The sequence below is a fragment of the Ambystoma mexicanum genome, chromosome 4p, assembly GCF_040938575.1.
Source record: "Ambystoma mexicanum isolate Mex_15411 chromosome 4p, UKY_AmexF1_1, whole genome shotgun sequence".
NCBI classification, from domain to species: domain Eukaryota; kingdom Metazoa; phylum Chordata; class Amphibia; order Caudata; family Ambystomatidae; genus Ambystoma; species Ambystoma mexicanum.
The window spans coordinates 1198628608-1198648283 of NC_090927.1; the positions used below are offsets into that span (position 1 = coordinate 1198628608).

The 19676-nt window shown below is 44.8% G+C and overlaps 1 protein-coding gene across 4 annotated transcripts in view; it reads left to right on the plus strand.

Annotated features, from left to right (window-relative positions):
* Positions 1-19676, plus strand: part of BUB1 (BUB1 mitotic checkpoint serine/threonine kinase) — a 1594853-nt gene that overhangs the window by 725463 nt on the left and 849714 nt on the right. For all 4 annotated transcript variants that reach the window (XM_069606846.1, XM_069606848.1, XM_069606845.1 and 1 more), the window contains one exon: positions 6600-6856. In XM_069606846.1, coding sequence (XP_069462947.1) covers positions 6600-6856 — 257 coding nt within the window. The remainder of the gene's footprint in view (positions 1-6599; positions 6857-19676) is intronic.

Sequence of the window (19676 nt, forward strand, 5' to 3'; positions counted from 1 at the left end):
GTTTCTTTGCTTGTGGCAATGTGGGTTCCAGGTTTCCCCAAACTGACATCTTATGTGTGGAGAATTGTTTCCCTTTTAGCCCTTCTGTTCTACTTGGTCTGTGTTCAAACTGCCTCACCAAGTGTCCTTCAGCTTCACGACACGTCCCAGGCCCCAAATCCTGCTGGTGGACTGACTAGGTTAACGTGCCTCTGTAATGGAGCACTTTTACTGGGCCGATTGCGTCAGTTGCCTAGAGTTTCTTGTGGTTCCCGTGTCGGTCTCTCGCGCCGCTGCCAATGGATCCTCGGCTGTTCTGCAAGACTGCATCTCGCCAAGTCTTGCAGCCTCTGCCTTCCAAGTTAATCTCCTCCAGCATGCGATACGTCCAGGCAGGTGCCTGTGAGTGTCACCCATCTCCAGCGCGGCTCGTTCTGGTGACTCTGCTTCAGAGCTTGTATCCCACTCTGTGTCCTCCCGTGGCTTTCTGCTCCTTCCTCCTTCAGGCTGCAACCGCCACCTCCTCTCCTGCTACTCTTGTGCATAGTGAGGTGCACCATTTTAAAATCTCACGCACAGCTGGTAATGATTAGAACTAGTCTGCACCCTTGGTTTAAGGTTGTTTCTGTTACAAATCACCTTCTCCCCTCTTCTTTGTCCCAGTACCATAGGCATTATGGAAATTGAAGTCTGTAATTGTATTATATTTTCCCAGGCTATTTTGTTTCAATTTGTGGTTGCACATACGTTTGTCAGAAGTTGTAATGTGAATATTAGCAGTTACACTACTGGATTCCACTTTACAATATGCCATTTGGAAAGGCTTATGTGCTAATGGAATTACGACTTTCCACCGATATGGGTCTCCTCCCATGTTATCCTCCCTCATAATACCACAACCATGGTTAGGGTCAGGATCAGGTAGCGACTGGCTTTCCCTGGCCACATGAGAGGAGGCCAATACCAGGTTTTTAGTGATGATTTCACAGGATTCATTACAAATTCCTCCACAAATCATTGTGGTTCTTTACTTGTATTAGGGAATTGTTTAGCGAATGTCCTAAGGTCTGCCATTGTCCATGGACTAACGTCAATGCATGTGGATTTTCCCAATCTCCCTGTGCCGCTTCCACTTGCCTGAGTGGAGCTTCAAATTTATGTACATTCCTTCACATTTCATCCATCTTCTTTTTAACAAAGGATTGCATGCCAGTGGAGGTCCCATGAGGGATTGCGCTCCACTGGGTCCCTGTCTACTCTACCCCGGGGTTTCTGCTGCTGTGGGTACCATCAGGGAATTCTCCTCTGCGAGTGGCAGCTCTTCTAGTTGATGTCTCAAGGTTTGTGAAAAAATAAAGTATCTTTTGTCTCACGATCCTGATCCTCTGCTTTGTCAGCCTCAATCGGTTCCTTCCTTTCTAATATCTGTAGGCACATCCTGCCCCATTCTAACTATCTCCTATCCCTTAAAAATTGTATTTGACTTCTCAACTGGTCATTACTCTCTAATTCCCTTACTTTCCCGTCATCTCTTCTAGCTGTGGCCTCTTCCAGCCACGAGGTGAACACTCCCCATTTCCCTGCTGGTATTTTCGGATCTTCTTTTTCCAATGCCTGTCTAGGCTCCTAGTTTAAGTTAATCGTTCCCTCGATCTGGGATCGGAATTGAGTCCGTCTGTTTTGTTGCATCAAATAATGCCATGAGTCCAAAAAAAATCACAAGCTAAACTGTTAAACTGTATAAACATGTGGTGTGTGGCGACTCCTTTGGGCGTTTGTCCGCTTCTTTTGGTAGTAATTTGCCCATCGTGCTTTCTCTCACCTGTTTTCTCTCCTCACTTGCCCCATTACCCAGACGCCTCGCTCCACTCTTTGACGCCACTCCCTTTGACTCCACTCCTTTGATCTGTTTTCCCTCTCTGAACCCCAATCACTGAAGCCACGGTGGAGTGGCCCGATAGTGATACGGGCCCTCACCATGCACTTGTCCACCTGTCCCTATTTGATGGCTTTTGCCCTTTCCCCTAACCCGTTTAACGAATATCTGTGCGTTGTGCTGGGCTTCGTTCCTAAACTTGATATTTTCTTGTTAGTCTCTGGGTAAAAAATTGACCACACCAAAATAATCAGTTATAACAGATGAAAACACTACTAACAATGCTCCATACCCTACCCAGAATCTGTCTCATTTCAGCATATCCCCTAAGTACATCCCTTACTGTGTCCCAAGCGGCACCCTCTATTTCCCCTGCGGCTTTGCATATGCACTCACCAGCCACAATCTCCTCCTCCGGAAACCCCCTATGGAGATTTTCAAGTGGGTCTCCTACCTTTTTTGTTTTGAGTGCTTGTAGGGGTATACGGATGGAGGGCCTTGGGGTCCAGTGGTCTACAGTGTTGCATGAATGGTCCGAGTCATGGGCACCATCTATGAACATTTAAAAAAAATCGGACCAAAGGACTCGGGAGTTGTCGGAAATGGACAAAGCAAGCCTACATTTGTGTACTGGTTGCAGCCAGCATAAACTGATGGCATCCAATCAACCCACTGTCCAAACGAATAACCCCACCCGCCTCCAGTTCCCCTTCCTTTATTTCCCTTCATGGTCTGGGCTCCTTACATTGGACGTTCCTAAGTTTAGGTATCCCTGCCCCCCTTTTAGCACAAAGGAACACATTATAAACAATCTTAGTCTTCAGTTTGTCTATACTCCTGGGACCACGTGGATCTTCACGTCCGGGTCAGTCACTCATCTGACAATATCAGTGTGCCGATCTTCTCAGGTGAGCGGTGTGGGGCTGACACCCCCTGACTCGCATCCGGTTGAGAATAATACCCTGTTGACCAAGTAGGTTTAGGCCAGTACATTGCAAGATGGAGATACAGGTGGCCTTCAACCAGTGAGCCCGAGAGCTTCCAAAAGTGCTGCCTCAACATTTCTTTAGCACATGTCTGTTTTAGTAGAAGATCTCGGGTGAAAGCATTATCAACAGCTGTTAGGTGGGGGTATCCCTATCCAATGTTGTGTAAAAGAAGAAAAAATAATAAACTTCTCGGGCGCAAACATAGTTATATACTGTAGGTATAGAATTCAGTTCCCGGACTTCTGAATTCATGGTTTATTTACCCATTATGATCATAGTCATCCAATTGCCCCTCCTTATGGGGCCATCCGCGTTAATAACTTGCAGGCAGGGTCTGGGGTGTTGTAGTCCTAGGCAGTTTGGTTTTGTAGGCAGGACCCTCCCATGGTACACTGCATCCTCTGGCAAAGCAGGATGGATAAGGCAGCGCTATAGCTGTGGTCTTTGTGGAAGGTGCTTCTCAGGCCTTTCGTTGGAGCACATTACCTGCACAGTGCAGGTGCATAAAGGGTTAGAGACATGACGTCCAAATTAATAGGTGTCTTGGTTTGGCATATTGACCCATTTTTAGACCTGTAGATGGACTGCTTCGCTGGATCCTTGATTACAATGAAAGGATCAGTTAACCTTTTGTGAACATGCTAAACGTATTCAGACCTCTAAAAACCTGTACAAGTGAACTATTGCTTACTAGAATTAGCTATTTTATCATGTTGACTTTGTGGCTAATTGACATTTGCAAAAAGCCTGCTTTGCAGTGTGGTTCCTTAACCAGGAGACTGTTTGTATCTGAAATGGCAAAAGCACTATTGGTGGTGGGGGGTAGGGGGGGGGGGGTGTACTTGTTTATTTAATTATTTCTATGGTGTATATAAGTGAGGGAAATGCTATACAGAATACAAACTAGGTTTGCCTAATTCCTGTACCACATAAGTATGACAACTCTCCTGATGATCACCTGTGACCTAAACAGGTGTGAAACACGTGTAGAGAGTGATGAGAATGGCTACAACAGTATACTAATGCATTAATAAAATGGAGATTATTTAAATGAGAACGTGAAGACCCTTTCTTTCAAAGACAACTTGGAATGGCACTCAAAAATTATAATTGACATTGGAATGTCGTAAGTGGAAATGTAAACATTTGAAAGTCTAACTATCTATGGCAACCTAGATAATATTACAAAACCACAGCTGACGTCCAAAAAGAAATAACTGAAACAATTATATTTGGATCTTACCCAGGGAAACAGTCCCAACAAATTGGTTGCAATCAGTGAGTTAAATAAACCCAATCAAGGTAGGTAGCAGAGCGTTAAGGCTTAGGCATTGGTGGAAGGGGGGGGGGGCGGACATTCCCGTCCACACAGAGAAACGGAAACAACAATCATTCCAGTTAGACAGGCAAGTACAAAAGTATGCAATGATCTATTAAGCATTTAAAATCCACACTTAGCAATGAAACCTATAGTCAAATACTGTCACATATTTACTACAAACATATACGTACACATTCACCCTTAGGAGATAGAAAAGCATGATTGAAAACCAGTGAACTACAGGTAAGTATTCAGCTGCAGAAAATGCAGTAGAAAGTATTTAGAGCGGCACTAGAATAAATCCCTAGCACATAGGTAGTCCAACCCTAAAATGGATTGAGTCATAGTGCCCTTAAATCAACATATCCAAAATATTACTTTTCATGTAGGTGTACTATGTGATTGGATGATGCCAGTGGTTGCAATTCAGAGTTCTGGAAAGTCCAGATGTGTAACTCAATCCCTCTACACTACTGTAGGTCCAGGAGGGGATCCTGAACCAGACTAACACCAATCTAGTTCAGGAGCGGGGGCAGGCCTTGGAGGACGGTGGGGAGAGGACAGTTGTGCCAACTTTTACCCCTCTTACTCCGACATCTCCACAGACCACTGCTGAAGTTCCGGATTGGGGTTGTGTCCTGTGCACAGTCCGGTCGTGAGAGCCCCATGGGTTGCAGATGCTGAGATCAGTTTCAGATGTGGGATTTAGTTTTGGCGGGTCGCAGTGCTTCAGTCTGTTTCAAGCACATTCAAGATGCACACTTGGGATGAAATTAAATTCTGTGGCGCAGGCAACCTGAGGATGAAAAAGATAGATTGCAACGGGTGTCGCTATGCATCAGTGGGTAATCAAAGAGCAGGGACTGCCTGATTTCGAATGATGTAGCAAGGCTGAAACTGCAAATTCAGGCGTTTTGAAGTACCAGCTGAAGATCCTCCAAGTTCCAAGGAATGGTGATGGCTGCAGCGAAATAGCACAGGAGGCACCTGATCAGTCCACCGGTTGTTCCAGGGACACTTTATAGAAGGCACGTCTCCTTGGGCAGGGGTCTAGACTGGTTGTGCCCATCGGTCCAGTGATCCAAGCAATGACATGGGTGGTCTTGGGATTAGGCGGGCGAGCACCGGGACGTCACTGGAGTTGATTTTGTTCCGCTGCACCAGTCATCCTCAGGTAGCCAGCTGCTGTACTTCTTTGTAGGGGTCTTGGCTCCATTGAACATCTGTGGAATGGTTTCAGAAGTCCTCATTTTATCAAAGTTTGGGCCTGGATACTCTCCCAGGTCCACCAATATTAAAGATCTGCACCATCCAAACTGGCACTGGCTATCCAAACATGGGTATAGCCACTGGCCTCTTAAACTGCCCAGAAACAGACATTCAGGCACAAGGATGTGGGCTTGGACCAATGGCAGCCCTCATATCTGGCCACCTACAGAGACCACCGCTTAGCGGTACGACATTCATTCATCCCTGTTATTTTCTTTTCTGTTTATTTTTTATTTTTTTTGCCAAAAGTGCATGGAAATTTTTTTTGTAAAATATGGGTGTGGTTAGGGGGGCATATTAAGGTGTGGGAGGATGGGGAATAAATAAAAGGAGAGGGTTTTGTGGAGGGGTAACCCCTCCATATTAAAACTCAATTGAAAAAAATGGATGAATGAATATAGAACACCCTTAGCCAACGAAAGCAGCTGCTTTTTTTGTGAAAGGGCAATTCATATATGGCATTTACCAAGCTCAGAAGGCGAAATAAGGCCAAAAAGCATATTTCTAAAGGATGAGTGAAAATATTGTGGGGCAAGGAAATGTTGGGTGCTACCCACATTTAAGTAGCCCTTTGCGCTAATTGAAAGTGTACAAGTAAAAAGTACAGAACACGTTCGAAAAATATCGGCTGCTACCAGCTCATCCTAGGCACATGGTAAAAGTAACCGAAAAGCCATTATAGAAAACGTTATAAGGATCCAAAGCTATCCTAACGGCTTTTCACTTAAGGGTGATGTGTGCAATTGTAAAAATACAAGAAATTCAATTAGAGAGACATAGTGTCTCGGTACTGATAGTCTTAGGACCAAGCAGTTTCCCCCGTAAGAATGAGCAAAAGGGGAGTCCGGTAGACATCTTTGAGAGGAAAGCCGCAAAATGAAAATCTTTCCCAACAGGCTACATAAAAAACCTCCATAACACAATTCTACCCTAGCACATCTTCTCTCACCATTTTAATAGCCATTCCTGAAGAGGAACATACTGTTTAGTTGTAAATAAATCCATAATTCTCTATAGGCGTTCATCCCTATCACCATCTTATTACTATTACTTATAAATAAGGTTAAAACTGTAATGTTTTAGTTGCTCTGAGAGTAATGTTGAAATTGTGTTGGTTTCGGTAAGTAAAACCACTAGTGATTTATTTCATTTTTTTGACATCTAGTCCAATTCAGGAGCAGAGTCCCGAGCAAGTGGATGTTCCAATGAGTGCCCATTCTCATGAATCATTTTGCCATCAAGTTTCTATTGGACACTTGTCTGTCGGCGAAATTGAACAGACTGAGCGTCGCCTAGCTGCCTGCAATCTTTCGGAAACCACAAACCAGACCATTTCACCAGCTCCTGAAGGGCCTGCAGGAAACTATACACATCCATCAGTACACATGGAAAACAGAGCTGACCAAACTGCAGTAGCTTCAGGTAATTGACTATTCAAGCTAAATCTAATCCAACCATTTTATCTACTATGATTGGTGCATTTCCTTGAAATAAGAGGTTTTATACAAGTTGCCAGTTAATTTAGAATGTGTTCAGTTCAATTCATCTTCAATTTTGGGAATTGTTTTCTTGAGCAAAAAATTAATTTCTTCAGCATTGGATATTGCATGAATTCCCATGCTTCTTCGCTATAGTCAAGCGGGGAATCCTCTGATATTAAAGCAGTTTAGCTTTAAAGTTTAAACTGTCAATTATATATAGCCCATTGCTATCACTTTGGGTTATACTGCCCCAACCAATGACGTTCGTCCTCTTTAAATCCATTCCTGGTTGCTATCAGATTTTTTACTGCACTTCTCATGTTGAAAGTCCTTGTTATTTTGCTCCTGGAATTCTTTGACTTTTTCCATTTTTGCTCTGCATTCCTTTGTCTCTTCGTCTTATGTCACATCAGTGACTGCCGGTAATGGGGGTCCGTTGCTGGTGGAGATCCATTGGGGGGGATCTTCTGACCCTGGAGAACAAAGCGCTGAGGCCTTCTACATGTGGCGATTGCTGATGCCAGTAAGAAGACACTGTTTGGGCATTGCGCCAAATGCGGTCTCGAAGTTTTTCCATGGAAGACTGGCATACGAAATGTCTCAACTGCCTGCATCTGGACAATGGAGTGGAGCTGCTCTATCAGCCAGGAGTTGTCATCGGAAAGACCACCACTGACTGCTAGTCACATGGATGGAAGAAAGTGAGAAGGCTTCTGACTCGACCTCGGTCCGAAGCATGCCTCTGCCATGCTTGGCAGGCCTGAGCACAAAACTCCCTCTAAGAAAAGGTTGAGATCACATGAGGATAATTCCCACGAGAAGAAGCCTGAAAGGACCCATGGACATGAGTTGCACAGTTCGACAACCCCTCTGTCGACGGCTGCCAAGGCTCTGTATAATTCTTCCCGCTCGCAGGCTAAGACAGCGACAAAGGGCTCATCCACAGTGCTTTCCTCTACCATGATGGGAACAACACCTTCCATCCAGCCGCTCGTCCATGAGCAAACAGTTCGTCGACCAAACAATGCGCCTCCGTTTTCATTCTGACAGCTACTCCAAGTTTCTGTCTGCTTCTCAGTCTTAAGACACCGCTGAACACTTTGTCAATGAGCGGTATGACCGAAACAGTTACTGTTTCGTCACACTGACTGTACCGATACAATCATCGACGACCAGTCTACGATCACCACCATAACATCCAGAGTTGTGCTGCATCCTAGGCTAGCTCCTACGCTTCCCAGGAAGGACAAGCCTTTTTTCACAGTGGTGTCCATAGCCACAGCAACACTATTTGTCTAGTTGCTACAAGGGGGCTAGCATACCAGATGAGGAGCTTTTGGAGTTTTGATCTTAAGATCAAGCAGAAATGGAAGAGGATCCTGATCCCATTTCTACCGGCTCCTCGACCACCAGTACAGTCTTCAGTCCCTAGACCTACCATCTGTTCTGGTCCCAGTACAGCCTTAGGTCCCTGGATCATCTGTGCTGGCCCAGAAACTCCTGCACAGAGGAACTTGTCACAAGACATTTTGTACACTCTAATCTGACAGAATTGCAGCACCGGCTACCGGCTCCCCCTCAAGGTGTCCGTAGGGGTAGTCCATCCTGGCCAATCGGGACAAATTAATCTCTTCAGCCTCAACGAGTGCCCGAGGAGTTCTTGCACCCACTCACTGACACGGATACTGGCTCAGACATGGACACTTCTCAAGGTACCTTGGCTACAGATGAGTTTGAGGGCTTGTTACCAGCAGATGGGGATTCGGGGGGTGGGAGAGGGGAAATCCTGGTGCGGATATACCCTTGAGAGGTTCACCCCCTGGTGATATTCGCTCTTTTCGCGACCTGTTGATGTGTGTTGTGAAGCTTTTTAATCTCGTTCCCGAGGAACAGAAGGAGGAGTGGTTCCTGTTCCAAAGGAGAGAAGCCTCCAGGAAATCAGTGTTGGCCATTTCTCTGTTGGACAACGTCTGGGAGGATGGTCTCATGGTTATGCAGAACCAGTGTGCATCAGTCATTGTAGCTGACTCCTGTTGTCCTCTGCTACAATCTCCCAGTCCCTCCATTCATTTAGCTAGAAGCTGCGTTGTGGTATAACGTTTCCTGCAGGTGTCTGTAGGCTGAATAAAGCCAGTGTGGCTGGACCAAAAGTAATATTAAAGTCCTCGGAGCCGTTGAACAGGGTACCTGTTAGGTTGGAGCAGGAAGGGACAATAAAGCCGTTAGTCTTGCAGCGTTTGTTTTTGAGTAGTTCACACTGTTATGTGACTGATGACTGAATGTTGACTGACAGCCCTTCTTTACATTTGTCCCCTCCTTCGGACTTCTTCCTACTGGAGATGATTCAGTAACGTTTGGCAAAGCCCACTGTTAAGACAGAATTCCTATTTTGAGGATTCTAGGGACACTTTTAGTGCCCCATAACTTTTTGCCACCTGCTTTTTAATTTTCTCATCTCATTTTTGCATCTCTATCCTATTTTATTTTTTTTGTCCAGAGGGGCAAACCTTTTTCATGTTTTTACAGAATACAATGCTGGGTTGCCCACAAGGCTCTGTCAGAGGGATGCTTCCTAAGCGCCCATATTTATGCCCAAAGGTCATTCTATCACCCTACATTGGTTTTACGGAGCAGGCTTGTTGGAGCGAACGGTTGTCCTACAAGAGGAGGGCCAATTGAACATCATGAGGAGATCAGGCAGTGAACGTGATGTAGACCCGTTAAGAGGAATTGTCAGATTTGCTCTAAAATTGGAAGCTGAATGTTCACTGATTAGTGATGGTGAATTTGCTAAACCTAACTAGTTGTTTTGCATTTTATGGAAATAAAAATGGAGCTTCTATTACTGATGACATTTACTGACAGTAGGACTTCCCAAATGGGCAACAGGTACATTTTATAAATGTGAGGTCATGAAAGATACCAACACTGGATAATTCTAGTTGCAGTTTAATGCCAAATTCCCCAATCTCCAGCGAAACGGGGGCAGTCATGATTAGACAAATGATTAATGGAAATCCATTTTTAAATTGAAAGAATTAAGGTACTTATTTGTTTTTGCATACTTTTTCATCCTGTAGTATTTAACATCATGCCTCATGTTCTGTTTTAGCCCGCTGAACAGATGGTTGGTGTCGGAAGGTTAAACTTATCAAACTTTAATGTGTTGGCACTCTTGTGGAAATATGGGTGCCTGCACAAATTAGTAATGTGTGAAATTTCTTTTTCATTAAAAATAATGAAAGAACAAATGATACATCAAGGTGCATGATCCATTGAATTACTGCTTGGTTTTAGGGTAACCGAACGGACCATCATTGCCACAAACAAATGTCAGTGTTTTGGCATGTTACTACTGTATGAAATGAATTCTGGGCAATTCACAGGCAGCTAAATGAGAACCTACACCTTCTTAATTTTCAAGGAAATGGTGAACGCATCATCCATAATTTAGCATTGGAATTGACATAGCATGCCTACTATAAACCTTCGGAACAGGGATGCGCAGTATGCACTGAGAGCATTAATAGTGCTCTTCCATAGGGCAGTATGGTGATGTGGTTGACCTGTACAGGCTGATGCAATGTCTTTAACACAAACCTGGATTAATACTACTTTATGAATTATTTATTAATTTAGATGCATATACCTGTCCTTCATATTTATTTCTGACGCCGTTTAACCTTATTTTAATTTAGATTTAAGTTTTTATACGTTAGCCATGTTTTTATGGGCACCATCCCTATACATTTATTAAAGTACTTTGACTAGGCTATTTGTCAGAATCATGAACTTTGAATAAAGCATTAGTGCATGATAACCTCTTTTATTCCATTTGTGCCTGCTGCTAGACTGAGATGCCAATTCGAGTGGCTTCTACTTAGAAGATGTATGTAGTTCTGTTTGATTGTTGAGGTAACCACAGTAATCAACCAGAAACACTTATGCAGTATTATTTGGGATAATCCTCTAACAGGTGTCTTTAATTAGAGTGAGAAAAAACATCTCATCTTTCAATAGCACCAAGATACTACTCTGCGGGTGAATGTGCGCTCTACGAGTACACATGTTATGTTAACAGTAATGGGAAACTTGATGTTGGAAAACACATGATGCATAGACAAAGGACAGAAAGAGACATATGATAGACTGTTGCCTAAGGACCCTATTTACAGTGCCCTGTATGAATAGGAGCTTTGGACATTCTATTCAGGGACGGGGAACGTGGCAGGGATTGGTCGGTGATCCTGCTAAACTCTGAAGGGAGAGCTTCATTGTAACTGTAGTTTTGCTGGGGATGATGCTTTCCAATGAGGTTGGGCAATGAAGGAAAAACTGTACAAGTGAGAGGATGTACAGTGTGGGCGGGAAGCAGTGTGTTTGAGGATGCTGTTGCAGGTGAGGTTCCTCTGAGCAGAGTAGTGAATGATCCAGTATCTGCTAGATAAGGGAAAGTGGGGCAAGCTCATGAATGGATTTGAAGAGGTGAAGGAATTTGGAAATTAGTTGTTTCTAATGGATTTGTTTCTCCCACAGATTCCTTTTTGATATTCTACCTTCAGTGCCAGCTCACTACAGATTTTTTCACCAACCGGATGTGACACCAGAGCTAGTATGCAGGGAGCTTCTGCTCCCCATGACCTCCGTTCTTCTTCCCTGCACACACGGTGCACTTTGGGAGTGCCGCTTAGCTTTAGTTACATCTTTTGTATTTAGATATTTAAATCGTGCTCATGACGGACTAAACCATGTAGCGGCGCAGTTGGACCAACAAATTCAGATGAAGCAAAAATGAGCCCATAGCACGGACAGCAGCAAGATCAGCAACTATGATGAGATATTGACCTTTATCTGAACAAAAACGTCTTGAGAGCTCAACGAAATTGGTAGTGATTCAAGGGTTCTGATTTCTCTAGGGATAGTGCTCCAGAGTTTTGGACCGAAGACCGCACATCTTCCGTGTCCCCTTGAGATGCAGGCTGTGGGGGGGGGGGGGGGGGAAGGACAGTCGAGAGTAAACAATCTCTAGATCATAGGCATCTAGATGGTTGATAATGTCGAATCTCGTCTAGGCTGGGTCCAGTCCGTTCAAGCATTTAATGATAAGGCAGGCCACCTTAAATTTAATGCACTTTTTCACCGCTAAGAGGTGCAGGGCACGGCGAAATGGAGAGACATGGGCTGTTTTACCCAGCCGACAAACTAGTCTGATGGCTGCATTCTGAGCTTTTTGGAGCTTCTGAACTTGCTTAGCCGGAATGCCCATCATTGGTCCAGATGGGCGTTCGTTAGAGCACCCACCAGAGAGGCATAGTTATCAATTGGAATATATGGCAAGACCTGTCGTATTTGTCTCAGTGAATAAGAAACTGCCTGGACCTTGGCACCAACCTCTCTTTCACCACCAAAGTTGTCCTGCCAGAGGCTGCCCAGGTTCTTAATCTTGGAGGCAAACCTTAGGTTGGCGCCCAGGAGGGAGGGGATAGGCAAATCCTTAGCGGTGATAAGTAGATGTCTCGGTCCAAACAGTATAAGCTCTGTTTTAGCTGCATTTAGTTGGAGCTGATTACTAGACATCCATTGGCTAACTTCCTCTAGGCACTGTTTGGTTTTAGTAAAAGCTTCATCAAAGTTTACAATCCTAATGAAGATTTTTGTATCGTCAGCATAGCAATGGTACCTCATCCCATGACCCCCTCAATATCTCCATCAAAGGGCACAGTAGAGATTGAACAATAAAGGTGAGAGTGATGACCCCTGTGGTACTTCACAACCGATCTTAGGGTCTGAAACGTACTCTCCTAGCCTGACCTGCTGTTGACTATTGGTCAAAAATTAGAAACCCTCCCCACCCATCTCGGTCGATCAAGAAGGATATGATGGTTCACTGTATCAAGTCACGTATCGGTCTAGCATCACCAATAGTGATGGCTCTCCTCGCTCCGCGGCCTCTAAAAGGTCTTCCTGAACGGACAATAAAGCAGTCTCAGTTCCAAACTTAAGTCTGAAACCGGACTGAAAAGTGTCCAATAATAGCTCTCGTTCCACAAAATCCAACAGCTGACAAGTGACAACCTTTTCAAGGGTCTTTGCGGGCCACGGGAGATCCGCAAAAGGTCGATAGTTCTGGAGGGTCTCGGGATCCAGAGTAGGTTTTTTCAGTAGAGGGGTCAGAATGGAGTGTTTTAGTCTTTGGGGTACTGTTCACTGGTTCAGGCATTTATTAATAAACTTAGTCAAAAAAAGGTGTTATTTCCAGGGACAGACCCTTTGCTGCATGCTGTACATCACTTTCTGATACCCGATAAAAGTCAAAAAGAGGTGGCAGACTCATGTCTGTGACTGTTAGTCCCACTATGGGCTGGGCGTTTGCCTGTCTTGATGGATTCAGAACTAAAGTCTGGGTTTTAATTGGAATGTCAGTTTTGATGAGTTCATTTTCTCCTTAAAATGTAAGAATTTAAAAAGATTGGCCCGTGCCAAAGAAGGTTCAATAGAGGCGACCTTGCAACTAGGTTGGCAGAATTTAGAGACAATAGAAAATTATTCTCTAGGTTTATTATTGGCTGACTTTATTTCTTTGTGAAGAAAATCTTTTTTCACTTTTAATATAGCTTGTTTATAGCAAGTCGGGGCACTTCTTGCCCTGTAAGGTCTGAGATATTACTCTTCTGCCATATTCGACGTGTTGAACTAACCAGTTTACGCAGAGGTATTAAGTTCTGCGTAAACCAAGGTTTCAAAATCCTCTTATGTTTTGGGTTAGCAATCTTGGAACAGATAACATCCAGGATCGAAGCCCCTATAGTAAGGAATTCTTCACTCAGTAGGGTATCAATGGAGGTAAGCGATTCCTTGACTTCAACATCTGTAATCTTATCAAAATCTTTAATTTTCCGGGAGAGAACAGGGGATCTTTTCTTAGTAATAGCCTTTTTCCCCCCCTAGGCAGGATCAGGGTGATAAATTGTGCAAAGTGATCGGACCAATAGATCGGTAAAGTTTCAGTCAGTGAGACACAATTGCCTCTTGCTATGAATACATCCAGAAAATGACCTTTTATGAGATACCTGTATCCCTAAAGGATGTAGTCCATGATTATCTAGCAGTTCCCATAGTTCATTTGAGTCTGGCCTTGTAGGCTCATCTAACCAGATGTTTTAGTATCCCGTGAGTAATATTTCTTTATATTTACTCCCTGAGATTGTGAAGGAGTCAAGGTTCTCCAAGAATTGTCTGCAGGGTCCAGGAGGTCTGTATCCCAGTACTTTATGAATGGTGGATCTTGTAGAAAGGTTAAGCATTGTGTCCCACCTGGGAATCATCCCCCATTCAAGAACATTCAAATGTGAGATTTGTAATAGTCTTGTGAATGTCTGTAATGCCCCTCCCTTTTTGTCTACACGATTTATGCTTTGTATAAGATAGTCGTCTGCAACTAATTTGTGAAAGGAGCCCTGGGAGGCGTCCGAAAACCAGGTTTCAGTAATTGGGTGTTGATCTAAAGCCTGCTCCTCAATTAACTCAGCTATTTATGTAGCATGAGCACAGGCTGACCTGGCGTTGATGAGGGCTGCCTTGAATCTAGACGTTTGAGTCACCCACCTCTGACTGTATTTTCAGCGTGGGTTTAAGGATACCTAGGTCCTCGAAATACTGTTATCCAGCTCCTGTCTCATATTTAATGCAATCCATGGATATGGTTTCCCACGTACCTTGCCTAGTTAGTAATTTTAGGTCAAAATAGGAGCTCTCGGCACCAACAGTAGTCACTCAAACCGGTGGCGTCTCCTGGCGATCAGTGGAATCATACCAAAATGTTGCTCTCACAATTACGACGTCTGAAAATGTTTAAGCCCTCCCCCTTACACCACTTATATATGTGGCGGGGTATAGAATATAATATTAATATGGAGGGGTTGCGGGGGGTCTCCCCCGCATATATATGGGGTGTAAAGTTATTTATTTTATTTTTTTATAAAGCCAGCATTATCGCAATTGTGAGGGTCGCAATAATCGCATAGATCCCCGACCAGGCTCAAATAGGCTTTGCGTCAGCGCTTTGTGCTGACTCGAGCCAGTTGAAGCCTGTGGCACCACCCAATCCCGTCACACGGGTATGCGCCGCAGGTGAAGTCGGGAAATGTTGGAAGTACGCACGGAGTAAAGTGCAACGGGCAGCTCCCAATCAATTTAATATAGCTTTATAGACCTGCAGCGAGGGCCATAACGGGCGTTATGGGCCCTGAAGACAGATTTAATGGCCTGAGCAAAGCAAGGGCCTTTAACGAGGTATGGGGGACCATACCGACTGGTACGGCCTGAGCTGCAGGTCTATAAAGCTATTGAATACATGTTTAGTTGAAGTATAAAAAATTGCCAAATGGTAAATAAATATTGCAGCCACATTGACTTGGTTGTGTTTTGTAGGATGGTGGAAGGTGATGGGGTGGGAGGACTATGCCATTAAAGAGAAATCGGGTCTGGGTATGTCTGACCAGTGTTCTAATTAAGGTAACTTCCGGTGTGTTTGTTTTTTTTTTTTTTTAAACTACAGAAACATAAGCTTTAAATCATTGCACATTTAAATAGAGTAGCAAAACATGTGCAAGGTGCCTCTGCACACACATGAAGTTAGCGTGCTATCAACTTAGATTTTTATGCCCTTGTTTTCAATTCGCGTTCCCATACAACGGTGCACCAAACAACGTGAGGAGGTGAGGGCAAGGTTTCATGTGACTTTATTGCGACGAAAAAAGATAGAGGGCACGTTCCATTTACAAAAAAATTAAGCTCTTCTCGGCTATTTGAAACTACTTGAAACGCTTACCTTGCGAACGGAAAACACTTCTTCTGGTTTACATGAGTGGGACGAGGAAAGCGTTTCTTCCTGGTTTACATGCGTTGGCGGGTCTACATGGCACACGGTTTAGTACGTGTAATACGGACAAATATGTCAACTCTTCAAGTAAATGCTTTGTTTTCGAAATTACACAGACACCAACACAGCCACTTCACAGCCTTCAATGGGCTGCAGCAGCGCCGTGGCCACAGGTCAGCACCTACAATATAAATTGCGGGCTGTAATCAATTGCGAAAACACCACTAGGGGGTTCTAATTGGAAATACATTTGCAAATTTGTTAAAATGATTAAGACCACCAATTTCAATACATGTTTCAGTAAAAGTCAACAATATTCAAATAATGTCACACCCTGACATATATTGCAATGGGTTCCCTATGGGGCTACAAATTGATAATATGCTAAGACTGCCAAGGAACTCAAATCTACTTCGCAATAGTACTCTGGGCATCTGAGGAGTGGAAGACCTGAGCTTTTGCCATGCTGAGCCTCAATAAAGCCTCTGGAATTTCAACCCTGCTCGTATTGTGTGGAGCGGATGTCTGTCTCGGACCTACACAGCATTTGCCTATATTGAGCAAGACCCGGAGTACTGCTGGTCGTGTCAATCCACTCACCCGTAGACACTAAGGGATGGCGTCTCAAAGCTATTGATGTTCTTCCATAAATATGGCAAAGATCCGATCCATTTATTCGGACGCAGCACCAAGCAGGATAGTATTGATTAATGGGTGGAGGAGCACACCCCTGTCCCTTAGGACAAGAAAAGGGAAAGGAGAAGAGGCACTGCTGCCCGAGCAACTCAGACATCACTCTGCTTTGGCACTCTAGGGACACCTTCCCACCCAATCCTCTACTCCTAAGGCTTGAACAGTTTGGGCTAAAGATGCTAGACATTTTTTCCAAAGCACCGGCAGCTTTGACATCTGTGCTGGTGGTTGCCATAGGACCCACTGTACTTGAAAAAGCTTGTGGTCTGTTCCAGCATCGTATGCCTTCAGACACTGTTCTGGCTCCAGCGGACATACCTCTGCCTGAACGCCTGGTTGTGCACATTGTTGATGAAGACAAATCACATGAGTATGTCCCGCTTTTAAGCTTTTAAGGGGCTAGTTCCTCACAAAAAACGTCTTGACCGCTTCGATGAGGAGGGGCATGCCATCCCTTTTGGCTATAACCCCTTTTGTGACGGTGGACTTCCCATAGGAGTTTTACAGTTAGGGTGTCAACCTATTGGGTTTATCTGCAGACCTACAGGAGCCTTGAACCTTGCTGCTTCCCAGGTGTTGGACATCATTCTCGAACATTCTCTGCATCGGACTTGCCCTTCTTTTCAGTTGGTGATGGCTGAGGTGGTGGAGACACTGTTGTCCACTCTTCCAGACCAAAAGATCAGTTTGAACTGACAACTCGGATAAGGGTCCCCTATGGGGCTCCATTTCAACCAGGTGGTGAAGGCCCAGGTTTTTTGGCCAGGGAGAAGCTGGCATCAGTCTCTGTGGTAGTCTGAGAACTCCCCAAGAAGCAGTTTGGTCGCATTTGGTGTTTCTCTTCATCAATGTGTTCTTCTAGTCTTGTGGTACAAACCGTGAACCTGAAGACCACCATCCCATCGCTACTCCCAGACCTTTTATAAGCAAGGGGCTGGATAGAGGGAGTAGCGTTCTCGCCGAGCATCCTCACTGCGTGCCATGAATAAATCTTGCGCACTGGCCAAATATTCCAGTGGGTTCTGTAATGTTCTCTGGCGCAACATGGAGGCAAAAGAAGGGCTTCAATATTTCCATGTAGGAAAGCAAAGAAGCAGCTAGCTAGCTATTGCCATATGGCTCTGTTAAGGTGATTGTGTGGCACGTGCCATGGACAAAGGATTGGTTTTGAGGGGGCGCTCGTGGATGAGAGCAGCTGTGTATTCCTGGGATGTCCAGGCAAAGCTTTTGGATATGGTCTTTGATTGGCACACTTCATAGGTCCAAAGCTGATCAAGAACTTGAGAATTTTAAGGCATCAAAAGCCTTGGTTGTCACCCTAGGTCTGGCTGTCCGTAAAAAATAAATAACTTTTGTCTCAGCTGCAAAGGGGTCAGGGTTTTCACCTCTTCTCTCTGCTAACTGCTATAGGGATCAGATCCTTCCAACAAGCTGCAGTAGTGGAACCCAACCCCCCCGAGGGCAGAGGTCGTAGATCAAAGAGAGGGGGATATTTTTGCTTCTTCAATCCCCACAGTGGCCTAGGATGCAAAACCTCTGTGAAGGAACCTTCAACCAGTCCATCCAAGTGGGGAAGGTGAGGAGGGAAACTACCTTTTTTTTGTTGTGTAGAATCTCTTCCGACACCAAGTCTTTACATGTTGTAACTCAGGAAACTGCCTCCCTTTTGATAAATGGCTGCCCCTCTCACCCCTCCTTCATTCCTGCTTAGCCACTCACTACATATGGTCCTTCTCCTACTTGAGTATGCCAGTCAGTTTCTAATGAAGGGCACCATAGATTTGTTGTCCCGTTTGGAAAGAGGCAATGGCTAGTACTCCCTTCACTTTAATGCTCCGAAGAAAGATTTGGGCCGGCTCCCCATCCTGGATATGAGACTTTTGAACTTGTACCTGCTCAACAGCAAGTTCAACTCAATCATTCGTAGTAGGGACCTTCCACTACTAGTTGAGTTTTTTGCCATTTGGCCTTTCTTCGGTGCCCTGGTCTTCATTAAACCGCTGGCAGTGGTAGCGTCTTGACCCAAGAAGGGAAGCATAAATGTCTTCCCATACCTGGATTGTTGATGTGTCTGAGCACTCTCCCTGGACCATTCATCAGCACATCTGTACCGTATAAGTATCCTGTTAAAAGGTTTTGCCTTATGCATGATTTTCAGTCCCATGTTTCACCTTTTCAGTCCTGGCATTTTATCGGCAAAGTCTTCGACAACCGCCTTGGCAGAGCCTTCCCTCCTTAGGACCGAGTTGCAACCATCCTTCATATGATCCATGTTTTCCAGTCCCAGAGACGTGTCCCATCCTCCGCCTTCCTGCTTCTGCTGGGCCTCATGGTCTCCCACATCCTGGTTGTTATAGAGGCTTGGTAATTGTTTGAGGTTGCTCCAGTGGCTGCTTTGATGTCTGCGATCTAATTTCCTGAGCAAGATGTCGGATTCATTAAGAGTCTGAGGGTTTTTTAGATGACTTGTGATGGGCCCTGAGAGACAATATGCTTACTAGTGTGTTACTTTAACTTGGCCCCAACTGACTGTTGGGACCCTTGCCCGAAAGCTTTGGGTATTTACCTAATTGATCTGATGATGATCTGGCTTGGTTTCCCGACGTAAGCCAAGGAACGCCTCAGTTTGCTGGATTTTAGGACTATGAGGCTGGCCCTGGTTTCCTTCCTAGCCTCTGTGGGGCAAATGCAAGTTTATCCTTATTGGCAACATGGAGGGGTCCTGCAGTACCTCAACACACTGGGTTGCTGCATCTGTGCAGAGAAACAATGCGACTGGCTCTAGGCTCCCGGCTCTTCATATTGATGCATCTCTGGCAGTGGCAGTCTTTCCAAGCCAGAGGTCATAAGGGATGCTTGGAACAGGCAGACTTCATACTCTCACAAATGGAAGCTCTGCAAGGAAGTTCTGGTGGAGGTCCTCGCCTGTTGGAGAACTCCTTGAGTTAGATCACTTTGGTTCCAGTGCGAACAGGACGTGCAAGGAGTACTGCTCCAAATTTTCTTTGGCAGGGAGCTCTGGAGGCACATTGATGGTCAAGTACTTTGATCTCCTCTAGGCATTCCCACCAATCCCTGTCATTCCGCTGGTTCTCGGGAGGCTATGGATGTTTGGGTCCAGGTTATTTTGCATTGCTCCACACTATATAAGGGAATGGTGGTACCTGGCTCTTCCGCACATGTCTAT